Here is a 15,760-nt window from a genome sequence, read left to right as displayed (position 1 = left end):
AAGTCTTCTAGCTTTATTAACAGCAAATAAATATAATTATTTGGAAAAAATAAAAATAAAACCTTTATTTTACTGGAAATATGCATTTATTTAGATTTATTTATGCATTTATAAAGATGCAGTTATTTTACTGGGTCATTCCACAGATACCTTTGCATTTTGAAAATGTGGTTATTTTAAAAGTAAGAATGAGAAATTACATTGTGATTTTTTTTATTTATCTTCACATATGTTTATATAACTATGCCTTTAACAAGGTTTTACCTTTTATTTTATTTAGCCTTTCTATATAAATGCTATAGCCTTGTGCGCAAGGTCATGTATTTTTAGACACTTTATTGCTGATATCTTTACACACATCTGGTTTTAAATAATCAATTATTTACTGTTCAAAACACGTGCAGTGCTTATTTAAGACAAACGCATAAGAAAATGTGCTGGGGGGGGGGAGACACACATACTTACAAGTCCTTGAAGAATATTCTAAAGAATATTCTAAACACTTACAAGTCCTTGAAGAATATTCTAAAGAATATTCTAAACACTTACATGTCCTTGAGGAATATTCTAAAGAATATTCTAAACACTTACAAGTCCTTGAAGAATATTCTAAAGAATATTCTAAACACTTACATGTCCTTGAGGAATATTCTAAAGAATATTCTAAACACTTACATGTCCTTGAAGAATATTCTAAAGAATATTCTAAACACTTACATGTCCTTGAGGAATATTCTAAAGATAATGCTGTCATTATGAGTTATAATATATGCAGGACTGAGAACAGGCCATATGGAGAAATAATACAAATAATAATAATATAGTTAGCCTACTGGAATTTATTTTCAAAATAATATTCTTATTCAATTAATCATCTAAAAATAATACTTTTTAAATGTTGGCGATAGATTTCCGTTGTTGAATGCTGTTGATATTGCGGAGTGACCCTCCTGTAAATGACCCATGGCTGTTCCGTTCATGAGCCTCACAGATCAGAAACCAGGGGCGGATCTGCCGGGAAACTCTTGGACTGTGGACAGAAGGGAGGCCCCACTCACGCGCCCTCTGAAAGCAGGATTACCTCATCTGAGCTATGAATAGAGATTTTCACACAGGTTATGGAGAAGAACAACGGCGTTTTCTTCCAGTTCAAGTGTTCATTAAAGCACAGAAAGCCTTTGATTTAGGCCTATTGTTTGTGCAGATCCTTCAAAGTAGACAATACACATATCTGTCAGCAGACAGTTATGAAATAGCCAACTTCCATGAAAAAAAAAAAATCCTTAGATATTTTGGGTGCTTGGCGAAGATGTCGTCATAAGAATGTCATTGAATTAAATGTGATATGATAAAAATAGGCTGTGCCGCAGTAGCGCTGCAGCTAGAGGCTCCACACCGGATGTGCCAAATATGGTCATGACACGCTGCTCTCTGATTGGCTGCTCACATTAGCGACAGGGTTGTTGCTGGAGCGCTTTGAGTGGGAGATCCATCATTCTAATTGACAAGGGATACTAAAAATCACAGTTTTTAATAGAAAGGGTGCGGTTAAAGTATCGCAATTATTATCTCAATTGTTTAATTATTGTCATTTTGTATACTTTGATAATGGCAAATGCATAGGCTTCTAATATCCCTCGTGAGACAATCACGCACTTGCAGATGAACCATCTTTTTAGGATATTAATCGTAAATCGTAACCTCACAGAGGGATGCCAAAGACAGACTGCAACTAGGCACGTAAAATGACGTATATTGTTCATTCATGTGAAAGCTGCAGCGTTAGCCTATAACTTGACTACAATAACCTAAGTTTACGTATTAGACACTTTAAGTGAATGCATAAAATATTGAATTAGAATGAGCACCATTTTGTGCCAGGGATATTTATGAAATGCCGTATATATTTGGCTCGTGCTTAACTGACTCCCCTCCGGATCAGTGGTACAGTCTCACAGATTTCATTCATAAAAATCTGCCTCACTATAAAGACAAGCAGCGCGGATGGCTGGTGCCTCCTAGCGTAGTAACCTCAATCTAGATTTTTTTTATATATATATATATATATAAAAAAAAAAACTGCAGAATAGAATTTGTTGACATTAGTCACATATTGATCTGGTTCCCAGCATCTCCTGGAGCGATCTGGCAGAAGTGATGCCTAAAACCGCGAGTGTTTCTCAGGTGTCTGCAGAACAGCTGCTGCACACATCAGCTGCTGAGATGAAGAAGGATACGCAGGTAATCAATTGCATGTTTACCTAGAATTGAATCCAAATGGACTATTTGATTATTGATGCATGCTTTTGTGATGATCTGATATTTCTTGAATACAACCAACATTTGTGTTAAAATGCAGTTTTGCTGTATGAACAATACATGATGAATACATTTTCATGCTCATTCTCAGAAGACAGGTATTCTGAAGGATGCTGATGCTCCCTTTGTTCCAACGGTCACCGCTGTAGCTTCAGCTCCAGATCTCAAGTGGATGGTCCTGTCGACTGACATCTCTTCAGTGTCACCCTGCAGACACGAGAAACCACAGAGCTCATCTCACTCCACAGACGCCAAACCAGCTCGAAAGACCTTCACTGGCCGGAGAAAGGGGGTGAAAGATCAGGTAAATACATGTTTTTTTTTTACTATTACCTCTAAGCTTAGTTATATATATATATGTGTGTGTGTTTAATGCATGGGCTTTCTGGAGAATTCCACATTCAACTGACTGTAGAAAATACTTCAACATGTATTTACATCCATGGCCAGGATAATTCACTGTTTTAAATTGTATACACTCTTAAAAATAAAGATTATTTACTGTCATCTTCATGAAGAACCTTTAAAATCCATGGAACCTTTCCATTGCACAGAATATTCTATAGTGAAAAAAAGGTAATTCAGAATGAGAACACATAGGGATTTTTTTTTTTAATTTAATCTTATTTGCCATCGCTGCAAAACCCTGCTATTGGAACCATTGGTAATTACTATTGGTAGTAAATTTTGGGTAAAATTTGTTTAACATATGCATGAATTTAAGTAATTTTTTTGTACATTAGCTGTCACTCAATTTTGTTTACCGGTATATCACCCACAGATAAATAAATATAGAGTCACTAATTTACAATATGCATTTAGCGATGATACATATACACACACCCATATACATATATATATATATATATATATATATATATATATATATATATATATATATATATATATATATATATATAAGCGCATGTTTCTTCATTTCAGCTTTCTCCAGAGGAAGAGGAGAGGAAGAGGATCAGAAGAGAAAGGAATAAACTCGCAGCCGCCAAGTGTCGAAATCGTAGGCAAGAACTAACCAACAGTCTCCAAGCTGTAAGTTTACAAATCCCCATAATCGGCACTCTCATTCGTCCAAAAATATGACTTTGTGCATGATATGACTATAATCTGCATATGTCCAGGAAACCGATAGTCTCGAGGAGGACAAAGCAGCTCTGCAGTCTGAGATCGCCAATCTGTTAAAGGAGAAAGAACGACTCGAACTCATCCTTTCTGCTCACAAACCCCACTGTAAACTCGCGGAGGAGACGGAGACGGAGACCGAGGAGCAAACCCAAGCCCAGGACGAGCAGACTCAAGGTCCCACCGCATCCCCAGAACAGGCGCCCAGCTCCCCTCAGCAGCCCGACCCCACCAGCACTGCCATCTTCGGGGACTCGGACGTCCTTCTGTGTTCCAGTGCCGAACTGGGCGCCGCTGAGGTGGAACCGTACATCGATATGAGGGATGTGTCCATGGATGACATTAGCAACGTGATGGACAGCGGCGATGACATGGATCTGTTAGTGCCAGATATCGACCTCACTAGCTCTCTGGGTCTGAGTGAATGGGAAACCCTGTACATGTCAATGGGTGGAGGGTTAGAACCTCTCAGCACGCCTTCATGCAGCCCAACCTGTAGCAGCAACAACGCCGTGCCCGTCTTCAGCTTCAACGATGCAGACGAGGAGACTGGCAAAGAGGGCAAACCTAATGCAGCCAAAGAAATCATGAAGACTTTATGAAGGTTCTGGCACACCACTCTTGAAAATAAAGGTTCCAAAAGGTGCTTTTCCAAGTGATGCCGTGACAGAACTCCCCAAAGAGTGTGTAGAACATGTGAATAATCTAAAGAACCATAAAGAACTTTTGAGCAGTTGAAAGGTTCCGTGGATGTTAAAGGTTCTAAATGCCAATAAAGAACCTTTATTTTTAAGAGTAAAATATTCTGAAGAAGAAGGGTGTAAAATATATTCTGTTGATGAACCGAAAACCCCTCAGAAATATGCTTTCATAAATGAGTCTGACATGTTCAACATTTACAAAAATATATAGTGGATGCTGTGCAGTAGATGTAATGTGATCTTTACATCCAGTGAAGTCACTGTTTGTTTCTTCCAGATGTTGACATTGTTGAGTATGTTGTTCAAGTGCAAAAGTATGCACTTTCATGCACTTTTGTACCTGTAGGTACGTGTAACTGTATCAGTTGATGTGGTGATGTACAGTGCAGTCTGTTACACCGTGTCTAAGTCTGTGACTAACTGTAATTCTGACCATGGTTGCAAAAAAAAAAACTTTATGCATTTTTGTGTGTGTGTGTTTGTTCTTCCTGCTTCCTTTTCTGTTGTCTGGCATGTTTCTAATAAACAAATAATTGATATTACAATTAGGTAACGTGTGGATGTTTTTATTATAATTTATTTATCAGAGTAAAGCTTCTCTTCTCTTTTGGGTTTAAAAAAAAGGCAGAATTTAAACCATCCCATTCAAGCACATTCTTTCGATTAGCCTACATGAATGCGAGGAAAATCGTTTCGGGGAAAAATATATAAACATTCATCCATCATGTGCACATTATCCTTTCACCGAGTTTCGCGATCTATTCTTCCTAAGGTTTCTGTGCAACGAGATTCACCCACACCGATTTGTCGATACAGAGGTTGTAGGTTGTTGTCACGGGCGGTCGGAACGTTCTCGGTACGCCTGGGACGCAACGTAAAGCGCCTGACGTCAATGCGTATTTGAACGCCACGCCCCGTTTCTCGCTCGTGGTTCTACTTCCGTGTCCATATTTGGTAATGAAAATGCCATGTTGTTCTGTCACTATAGAAACAGTAGAGAGTCCTGTTTCACCAATGATAGTTTTCCCGGAAGATCTAGTTGAGAGAGAGAGGAGCGGAGGAAAGCTCTCGGTAGGTTTACTGGAACTGTTTTGTATCGCAAACGTTTCGGTGGAGTTGCTTTTGGTATCCAGAGTAGATTGAGTGGGTTCATATATAACGCGAAACAGCCTGTTCGAATAAAATGGACACTGCCCCATTGCAAAATTGTAATGATATCAAGGATAAATGAAAACATTGTCGATTTCTAAGAACTAGCGTACATTAGCTGTAGAAGTGCATGCCTTTGTGTTTGGTTACCTGCAGTTTACAGTGAGGTCCGAAAGTTATGGAAGTTTCTTTCTGCCACTGAATACAAAATAATAATAACAGGGTAATTGCGACTTCCGCTTTCGCAATTACGTGATCACATTTTTTAGATAAAAAGACGCAATTATCTTTTAAACTATTTTTTCCCGTGACGGAAACAAGTTTCCATAAAAAGTCGAAGGTCACTAGTAAAACGCTTCTATTTTGCATTCAATTATTTTGCAGTTTAATAATGTTTACATTATTATATTTTCACCTCAACAATTTGAGTGAAAAGTTGAAACTGAAAAATTCACTTGGTCAGTGTCACAGTTTTGACTGACAAACTTACAACTCACTTATTAAATAATAAGGTTTCATGTTAACAACTACATTACTTAATATCAATAAGAATGAACAAGACATCTACAGTACTTATTATTCTTAGTTAATAGTAATTTCAACATTTACATTTTTTAAATCAAAAGTTGTATTTGTCAACATTAATATTTTGTGAACTATACGAACCGCTGTATTTTTATTAACATTAACAAATATGAATAAATGTTGTAAAAGTATATCGTTCACTGTTATTTAATGTAAGTTAATATTATGTTAACAAATGAGAACTTATTGTAAAGTGTTAAATATCCTGAAGGATTCTTTATTATGTATTTATTTTTTTCAAATCTAATCATTATATCATTGATTATTAATAGCCTATTCAATAATGGCTCATATTATAACATGCCTCACTCGGTGTTCAGCTGTTTCATTCAATATGAGCAGGAGAAACTCTCTTCCCACACAAACACCTCAACACGAGATGCACAGCTCGTGTCACTCTTGGAAGACAGCCCACGTTACAAAGTGTTCTTGGCACAAATACAATATAAACATTTAATGTAGGCCACTTTGTTCAAATATAAAAGGATAAAAGGGGAAACAGATATGAGTTAGTTGGCCTGATAGACAGTATCAGTCTATTCAGGTTCAGCTCTGGATTAGTCAACATGTGCGACCGCTAATGATTCAACCGGCCGAAATAAAATGATGTCCTTCTGGACTTCTTCTTCTTCTTCTTTCTTCTTCTTTTTTTTAGCATGATTCAGTTTTCAGCATATAGTGAAGTTTATAGCCAGCCGGATGTCTGGTGCGTCGGGTCTTCACAACAGCTTGAATTAGGCTTTTTTGTTTTCAACAATATACTTTCTTCCCTTACATTTGACTTACAAATTTTTAGATGTCAGTGGAGTTCATATTTAAATCCTGATGTTAACTTGTAGTGATGCAATACAGACAATGCACAAGGCTTTTGTCCTTGATCTGGCTAAATGAAATGTGGATTCTTTAATAGAGAAAAACAGGAGTGCATATATGCATTATAAACCATATTTTGCTCTAATAATCTTTTGCAAATAAGCAATATGAAAGCACCGTGCCTCTATTGCTGATACTGCAGCATTATCTCCTGTTTAAGTGTGTGGATAGTGAATAAATGTGCATTGGCCACAACTAATTTGTCTTTCCAATTATATCATATTTCCAGGGTCGGAAATGGTCCTGTGTTTGGAACGATGTCTGGTTGTTGCTCAGTCTTTATCATTGTCTTGAGTTTATTAATATGATCATGAAATGCAGAAGTGTTGTACTCAGCATTGCTCATCCGGATCTGAATATGAACGTACAGCCATTGAAGGAGGAATTGAGCTGTAATCACGTCTGGTCACGTTTCATGCCATTTTTTACTCTTTTGTCCTTAATGTTGGGTCGTTTATATTTCTGCACTTTTTCCTGCACTTCTGTGTGTTAAATCTTTCATAAAGAGCCGCATATTGAAGTTCTTATGCATTAAAATGAACTTGAGACTAAAAATTCCAGGCCTTGTGAATCTTGATGACTCTTCTGATGATACAAAAATGCTGTCGCACAATAAATGTGGAAGAGGAAGTTTGTCTGTGTGTAAGAGGTGAGGCACAGAGGTGATCTTGTCTGCGATCTGTCTGCATATTTCAGTGCATTCCAGGGCAAAATATCCAGGAAGCAGTTGGATGCATTTATTCATATACGAGCCACTTATTCAAACGATATGCTCAAGAAACGCCCTAGATGAGTTTCCCTCTCATGTATCTTTGGGTGTGATTTAGTCTTTTATCATTGGGGGGGGGGGAGTTGAAATTGTGACAATTATTTTATTATTGTAATGTTAAATTGTAATGTTACATTTTTTAACATTTTATTGTTACGTAGAACAGTTGTCAGTTAAATGGTTAATTTGACCAGAGAATGCCATGATTGACTAATATTGAGAGAGTCGTGTAATAAAATGATAAATTACACACTCTTTGAAGAAAAGGTTCTATATAGAATCTTGAGAGTTCTGTCAGGCGCATCATATAGAATCTTCTGTCAGGGGTATCATATAGAATATTCTGTCAGGCGCTTCATATATAGAATCTTTTAGGGGTTCCCATCATGAGATCATTTTATTGATTTAGTTTTAATGAATAAATTTAGTTTTAATTCAGTTTTCATTTTAATTCAATTTGAACAAACATATTTATCACTAGAAAACAGGCCTATACTTTACACATACTTTATCACTAGAATGTAAATGCTTTATATCACTAGAAAAAAAAAAAACATTAAACATGAAAGTATATGCAATCATTTAATGCATTTCTCCTTATTTAGAACCTTTAAAATTGAGTTCTATATAGAACCCCATTGAGCCTTTTTTTCTAAAAGTGTAGCAACATTTAATCCATTTTTTTCTGGCAATAAATTGTCTGCAGTAATGTAAAACTCTGTAACTTAAAGAAAGGGAGCGAGAAAGTCAGTTATAAATTCATATGCTGCAATGACAAGTTTGCCAAAACCTTGCTGATATTGCATTGTACCTGAGTTTTAAAGAGATAGTTAAACCAAAAAATTAAGATTTTGTCCTCATTTACACCCTCATGTTGTTCCAAACCTGTATGAGTTTATTTCTTCTGAAGATATTTTGGAGTTGGTAACCAGACGGTTGACGGCACCCATTGACTGCCATTATAGTAAAGAAAATACTATGGAAGTCAATGGGTGCCGTCAACCGTCTGGTTACCAACATTCTTCAAGATATCTTCTTTTGTGTTCAACAGAAGAAATAAACTCAGTTGAGGGCACCCATTGACTTCCATAGTATTTTCTTTACTATAATGGCAGTCAATATATACATTCTTATAATACAATATATACATCAACATTCTTCAAAATATCTTCAGAAGAAATAAACAATATCAACAAAAAATACAGGTTTGGAACATGAGGGTGAGTAAATGAGGACAAAATCTTCATTTTTGGGTGAGCTATCCCTTTAAGAAATGAAAATTGTCAAACAGCAGGAGAATGAGTGCCTTTAAAGTCTGTATTTTCTCTTGGAGGCATTCAAACAGCGCTGTCAAATATACAAATATCTTCATATAGTACTTAGACATTTAAGCCACACATAAAATGTCTGAGTTATCATTGCATTAGATAAAATAGCAAATCTTTTCCACCTTATTTAATTATGCTATATAATATATTTTGCGATTTTTTTTTCTTTTTTTTTTTTTTTACTTTAACCGGCTTAACATTGTGATTTTGTATACATGTAAATTCAGTTTCCCTCAAGTTCAAACATGTGTTTTATAGCAGAGGAACCGCAGCTGCAATTCACACCTGCATTTCATAACCACAAACTGTCAACAGTATTTTATCTTCATTCTGAACGCGATATTTGCTATTTTATCAACTTCTGAGAGATTTGCTTCTTGGAAATATGTACTTGTGCTGTGTTTGTGTAAAATAAATGCCATTAGATTGATTTTTTTTTATACAAATACTTTCTGACTGTATACAGCCTACTGTAATGGACAGTAATGGCACATTTTCACCAAGCTCTCTAAAGGGATAGTTCACCCAAAAATTAAAATTCTGTCATCATTTACTCACCCTCATGTCGTTGTAAGACTTTCGTTCATCTTCTGAACACAAATGAAGATATTTTTGATGAAATCTGAGAGCTTTCTGTCCCTCCATTGACAGATACACAGCTACCACTATTTTACCAGTATTTTATTCACATTCACATTTATTCAAACATTGATCAGCGAACATAAACAGAAGTGTATTTACCACAACTGACATGTGAGTTGATGAATGTTTATATGTGAATAAAAGACTAAATTAAATCTGTTCATCATATAAAGCGATCGTGTCTCCTCAGAAAATTTGGACTTAACCACTCAATTCATATGGATTAGTTTTACAATCGCTTTATGAACTTTTTAATGTGTCAAAGTGGTAGTTGCGTATCTGTCAATGGAGGGACAGAAAGCTCTCAGATTTCATCAAATAGATCTTCATTTGTGTTCTGAAGATGAACAAAACTCTTACAGGTTTGTAAGGACATGAGGGTGAGTAGCCTAATTAATGACAGAAATTTCATTTTTGGATGAATCCATTCCTTTAATTCTGGCTGTCTTATGTTTTTAATCTTTAATCAGCTGGAAACAAAATCGTCCTTAAAGTAATTCCAACGATATATTTTATCTGTGTAACATGTAGGAATTGTAATCAGGCAATCAGGCGCTAAAGTAATCAGGCAAGTAATTTGATCCGTGAGGTCCTAAAGACACGATTTTGAGGGAGAACCTGATTTGTCACCACAATCTGCTATTATTTTACATTTGTAACTATATTGTTATCGTTATAGTTATCGTCCTTGTTGTGAACGGGCCTTAATAGAATACAATCTTTAGTGTATATTTATTTTCTTTCTTTTTTTACGGTCGATTTATGTAAAATAACAATATAATAGCCTAATAAAACATTTAAATAATACAGTACCCACTGTAACAAATATAACAATGTAACAAAATAGAAATTAAAATGTTTTCCAAATAATATTTTACACATTTTATCATAAAAATGAATTCAACTAGATTTTCTAAATCTTTCTTCTTCTTTTTTACATCGTGCAGATATAAATAGCCAAAAATAACTTGATTCTTTTTTCCGTGGGTTGAGTAAGCTACTGAAACTCTTAATAATAGAGAGATAAACACATGAGCTCATCATGTTGAATTGTTGTTTATGTTTTGACGGGCTATCCTCCTCTCACACACTGTCACGGAGTCCCGCGTTGCTGTGTTGTGTTGTTTTGGTTGCCATGGGCGCGGCCTAATGCTGGCGTCACTCAACGGAGAGTTCCGCATTCCACCGTGCGCAGCGATACATAAACGCGCTGATGCAACGAGAACAAACCACAAACACAAACGAGCTGAACGGACGAGCAACCGCCAACTCACTGAGCAAAACAAGTAAGTGCTTTATTTTGACGTTATTTTAGTACATTCACATGTGGCAAAATCGTGCACAGAAGAGCGGAGTTGAATTAGACAAGATATAAGACGCGTTTTAAAGATCGATCGTGTGTGTATTTAGTTAGTAACTGCTGCACTTAAGTGACAATGAGATGAAATAAAACCTCGAGAAGAATACAATTATAATAATGCATCACTGATGTCTAGATTGTATTTTTCTGAAAAGCCAGGTTATTTACTGCACACTAAAGTACATTATGTACACTTTGTTACATTGGTTGTTTCAACGGTCAAATATGGACAAACTCAACCGTTGGTTTACATTTTTAAATTACGATTTTAATTTTAATAAAATTTGTGTCCATATTTGACCCAAACATGGGTTTAAACAACCCAGCATTTACTTGGACTGTATTGTTTAAATCCATAAATATGTTTAAAAAAAAAAGTTTTCTCTTTCTATACATTAATGATCTGTTACGCATTATAAGGTGTTATTATAAGTTATTAATGCTTTTTATATGGTTGGCTGAGGGTCTCGATGGGGCTCCTGAAAAGTTTGGGACCCCATGTTTGAATGGTTATATCGGTAGCTTGACATGAACCGCAATGTAACACTCCCATCTAAAACTATTCTGCAACAACATTTTCATATGCTTATGTTTTTAATACATGCATTAACGTTATATTTGTACTTAAAATTAATTTGCCACACTATAGGATTATTGAAGTCAGCTGCAAAACACCTAAAACATATAGTCACCAGTTACAGCACCTGAACTATACTTTTATATATTTATTTAATCTATTCTAATTGTTTTCTTTATGTTGATAAGAATGTCAGGTAACACTTTACAATAAGGTCTCATACAAATAATGAGCAATACATTTGTTGCAGTATTTATTCATCTTTGTTAATGTTATAGTTCATACAAAAAAAAAACAGCTGTTCATTGTTAGTTCACAGTGCATTAACTAATGTTAACAAATGCAACATTTGATTTTAATAATGTATTAGCAAATGTTGAAATGAACATTAATGCTGTAGAAGTATTGTTCGTTCTTATATGATCACTAAATCAGTTAACTAATAAACCCTTATTGTAAGTGATAAGTCACTTAATGATTCACTTCTTAAAAAGTTAAAACACAAATGCTTTTGTCACTACATCATCTCCAAAAACCCTGCAGAGATGTTGCACACAAACACAGCTTGCTAGGAAAGTTTTTTGCAGAAAGTATCCGTTAGCTGCTGCGAAACATGTATGGCTGTTACATAATCCTGTAATGGCCTTTACAGACAATTCAAGAGCTGTTTTAAGCCTCGCGTTTGAACATGCGTAGGTGTTGTGTTTTGCTCTTGGGAAAAGTTTCCCTATAACTCTCGAAGAAGCAGATTTACAGAGTGTGTGTTCCTCTTATGGAAACTGCATTATCCTCTGTGACTTTCCACTATAAACACACGTTATCAGTCCTTAGTCAACTTATTCCAAAGCAAAAACTCTCCTTGTTTAAATTAATACATTTGTGATTTTATACATGTGGATTTCTGAAATGCATAAGACTTCAGATAACAGATCTCTCTAAATTTAATGTGGACTCGTGCATTTTCTGTTAAGCTGTTTTGAAACTATGTGAAAAGCGCTATACAAATAAAGGTGAATTGAAGGTAACACTTTATTTTAAGTGTCCTTGTTACATGTACTTACCGTAGTAATAACAGTAAATATGCATAATTACATGCAACTGATCCTACCCAACCCTATATAGTAAGTACATGTTGTTCATTAAAAATAATTACACTGTAACAATGACACCTTAAAATAAAGTGTCAATTGTTAAAAGCTTAATAATAAAGTGTTTTTTTAAATAAGTGAATGCCTAATGCACATTTGCACTTGTATCTGTAAAAGGCACTTCATGCACGATCAACAAAACTAATGGCATCTTTCTCTCTCTCTCTGAAGCAGCAATGATGCCTGGTCAAATCCCCGATCCGATGGTCACGGCCGGGTCTCTTCCCAGTGTGGGTCCCCTGGCTGGCATTCCCGGCACCAGCCTGACAGACCAGCTGAAGCTGGCCGAGCTCTACAGCCTCGGGGCCGTTCTGTCTCCGCTCCTCCTCAACAGACACGCCAAGAGACCGTTCGACGTCATCCAGGGTGAGGAGGTGAGAACTGAGCATCACATTCAACAGCTCCAGATATCACAGCCCCAGTTCTGCTCATTCAATCGTGTAATAATCCCTACAGTTTTTGTTGACAACGATAGCGTGAGAAAGTGAAACTGATGCTCTATTGTTTGTGAAGCTCCTCTGAAAGTTTATTTTTACTCCCTGGTCAAGAGCGACACCTGGTGGACACCGTTGTTAATGTCTGCCGATTATTGTTTATTTTTTTGTGTGAGAATGCTCATAGGTTGATTATAATGGTTTGTTGTACAGTAAAAGCAGATATGTAAACTAACACATGTGTACCTTCTGACCACAGGAAGTTGACAACAGCGATCGCAAGAAAAGAAGGCGAGAGAAAAATAAGGTTGCCGCCGCTCGCTGTCGGAACAGAAAGAAGGAAAGAACTGATTTGCTCCAGAAAGTGAGTTCGAAAACTGATTAATATTTCAGATTTTGTCATTTTGGGTAAAATTAGTCAAACTTTATTTTACAGTGTTCTTGTTACTCATATTATGTTACTATTATTAATGACTACAGTAGCAGTGGGTAATTAATGATATTATCATTTGTATGATTTTAATTGAGGGATTATATGGAATATTTCTGCTTTTTAAAGTAATTTGTCACATTGCAGAACTATTTAAAATGAACTAGTGATGGTAAAAAAATCGTAATTTTATTTAAAAATATATATATTTAAAATGTAATTTTTAAAATATATTTTTCTAAATATGATACTGGTGTAATTTATGTTATTATTTTGTAATTATTAATTTAGAGATTACATGGAGTTTTTGTGCTTTTAAAAATGTATTTGTGACATTTTAGAACTATTGAAACAAACTAGTGATGGTAAAATAATTTTTATTAAACAAAAAATAAGACATTTAATTTTAAATGTTTTATTTAAAAAACATATATATATATAAACTTAATATCTGTGCATGCCATATATATATATTGACACATATTTTAAAAAGTCATTAAAAAAGTCATTAAATCATCATTTTATTTCAAATATATATTTCAAATGTTATTTAATGCATGCAAATAAATAAATACAAAATTAAAACGTCATTTTTATTCAACTGAATTATTATTATTATTATTAAAAAAATCAGACACTTGTGTAATTTCTATGCATGCCATTTTTATATTACTATCTTTTTATTTTATATTTTGCCACATCATACAATAATTTAAAATTAACTAGTGAAGGTTAAAAAGTCATTAAAACATCAGTTTATTTAAAAGAAAAACTGTAATTATTATGCATGCCATTTTTATGATATTAATTTATGACATCAATTGAGAGATGAATGGAATATTTGTATTATGACCAGAGATGTCACTTGAATTCCCCAAACCTTTGTAAATAGGCTAACCAGTAACATGAACACTATAAAATAGTGATGTTTGATGTTTTTCACAAAAGCGAGTGTGGCGAGGCAGTGTAATAACCGAACGCTTTCTGTCGGTCCTCTCAGGAGTCGGAGCGGCTGGAGATGCTGAACTCGGGCCTGAAGTCTCAGATCGAGGATCTGAAATCAGAGAGACAGCAGCTCGTCGTGATGCTCAACCTCCACCGGCCCACGTGCATCGTGCGCACCGACAGCGTGAAGAGCCCCGAGAGCGACGAGCAGCGGGCCGAGCTGTCCGACTGAACACCGCTCCTGTGAGAGGAAACACTCCACCACTCTCTGAGGTCTGGGACTTCTTTTAAAAAGAAGTCAATTTCACCATGAAGGGAAAAAAACGGGAACAGATTTGTATGGATATTAAACAGACATCCCTGCGATCAGCCAGACTATACCCCACACCCACAGACTATTGTAAAGGACATTTACATGTTCTCGCTGCTGTCGAGGAACACGTGATCTGTCAGTTGATCTGATCTGAAGCGTGACGTTCTCCCAGAAGCCTCCAGGTGGCGCTGTCGGATAAACTGCACTGTTCACTGACGCTGGCGTCTCCATGGACGGACTGTTTACATTTATTTGCATTGTATATTATACTCTTGTTTATTATATGCCATTTTTTTATATATTGCGCCATCACATCATGTGGTGAATTATATTATGAGTGTCTGTTGAACGGCCACTTTTGTTACTCAATAATGTTTCTGTTACATAGAGCACATTGAAATAAAACCTATTTTTCAAATACAATTTATGAGTATTTGTTGATTTTATTTTAAAATATGTATTATATTTTATATTATTTTAAAACATTTTATTTAGGCAACTTATTATATTTTATACTTATTTTAAAATATTTTTCTTATTTTATAATTACCAGTACATTATTAAGCTCCGGCATCAGGATATCCGGTTTGGAGAATGAATGGTTAGATTGATTTGATATTATTTTATTTAAAAAATATATATATACACATTTAATTGATGCATCCCTTTCTCTCTCTCTTTTTTTCTCTTTCACTTTCATTGTTTTTCAGAAAAACTGTTTGTGGAAATTAGGATGTTGTCAGAGAAATTTACATGACAAAAACAAGATTATTTCCACTGAGGTTTCCATCTTACGTTTCCCATTCATCCTGTTTATTTCTCCTTTCACAATTGTCAATTTAATCGTTTTCTACAATCATACATTGTGCACAGTGACACTTATCATGACACACATATTTGACAACCAAAATGCATTCAGATACGTTTATAGTATTTACATTGAATGGTAAATCTATCGGTTCATCATTTGTGAAAAGTCTGCATGCGTTTGTATTTTTCACTTCTATCCTCGTGATCTGGATGTTCTGGGTTGAGTGGGTTGCTTCT

The 15,760-nt window shown here is 35.2% G+C and overlaps 2 protein-coding genes across 4 annotated transcripts; both read left to right on the top strand.

The window, feature by feature from the left end:
• The first annotated feature begins 676 nt into the window (after positions 1–676).
• On the top strand, positions 677–4,990 carry LOC306983539 (protein c-Fos). Of its 2 annotated transcripts, none has more exons than XM_079584044.1 (4): positions 677–2,241; positions 2,411–2,623; positions 3,262–3,369; positions 3,459–4,990. In XM_079584044.1, exons 1-4 carry the CDS (start codon positions 2,158–2,160, stop codon positions 4,059–4,061), a joined length of 1,008 nt encoding a protein of 335 aa, XP_079440170.1. In that variant the 5' UTR covers positions 677–2,157; the 3' UTR covers positions 4,062–4,990. The 2 variants fall into 2 exon arrangements, with proteins under 2 accessions (XP_079440170.1, XP_079440171.1); XM_079584045.1 differs by having other exon boundaries at positions 2,102–2,241; positions 2,414–2,623.
• Positions 4,991–10,672: 5,682 nt separating this feature from the next.
• jdp2b (Jun dimerization protein 2b) lies at positions 10,673–15,136 on the top strand. 2 transcript variants are annotated; one of them, XM_079584240.1, is made up of 4 exons: positions 10,673–10,792; positions 12,763–12,965; positions 13,285–13,389; positions 14,456–15,136. In XM_079584240.1, exons 1-4 carry the CDS (start codon positions 10,720–10,722, stop codon positions 14,630–14,632), a joined length of 558 nt encoding a protein of 185 aa, XP_079440366.1. In that variant the 5' UTR covers positions 10,673–10,719; the 3' UTR covers positions 14,633–15,136. The 2 variants fall into 2 exon arrangements, with proteins under 2 accessions (XP_079440366.1, XP_079440367.1); XM_079584241.1 differs by having other exon boundaries at positions 10,699–10,792; positions 12,766–12,965.
• The last annotated feature ends 624 nt before the right edge of the window (positions 15,137–15,760 follow it).

This window comes from Phoxinus phoxinus (genome assembly GCF_949152265.1).
Source record: "Phoxinus phoxinus genome assembly, chromosome: 16".
Taxonomy (NCBI): domain Eukaryota; kingdom Metazoa; phylum Chordata; class Actinopteri; order Cypriniformes; family Leuciscidae; genus Phoxinus; species Phoxinus phoxinus.
This window is presented reverse-complemented; position numbering and strand designations above follow the sequence as displayed.

Coding starts and splice junctions, on each gene's coding strand:
- LOC306983539 (XM_079584044.1), top strand. CDS start 2,158: ATGCCTAAAACCGCGAGTGTTTCTCAGGTGTCTGCAGAACAGCTGCTG. Junction 2,242..2,410: donor AGATGAAGAAGGATACGCAG/GTAATCAATTGC, acceptor GCTCATTCTCAG/AAGACAGGTATTCTGAAGGA. Junction 2,624..3,261: donor GAAAGGGGGTGAAAGATCAG/GTAAATACATGT, acceptor TCTTCATTTCAG/CTTTCTCCAGAGGAAGAGGA.
- jdp2b (XM_079584240.1), top strand. CDS start 10,720: ATGCAACGAGAACAAACCACAAACACAAACGAGCTGAACGGACGAGCA. Junction 10,793..12,762: donor CAACTCACTGAGCAAAACAA/GTAAGTGCTTTA, acceptor CTCTCTCTGAAG/CAGCAATGATGCCTGGTCAA. Junction 12,966..13,284: donor ACGTCATCCAGGGTGAGGAG/GTGAGAACTGAG, acceptor TTCTGACCACAG/GAAGTTGACAACAGCGATCG.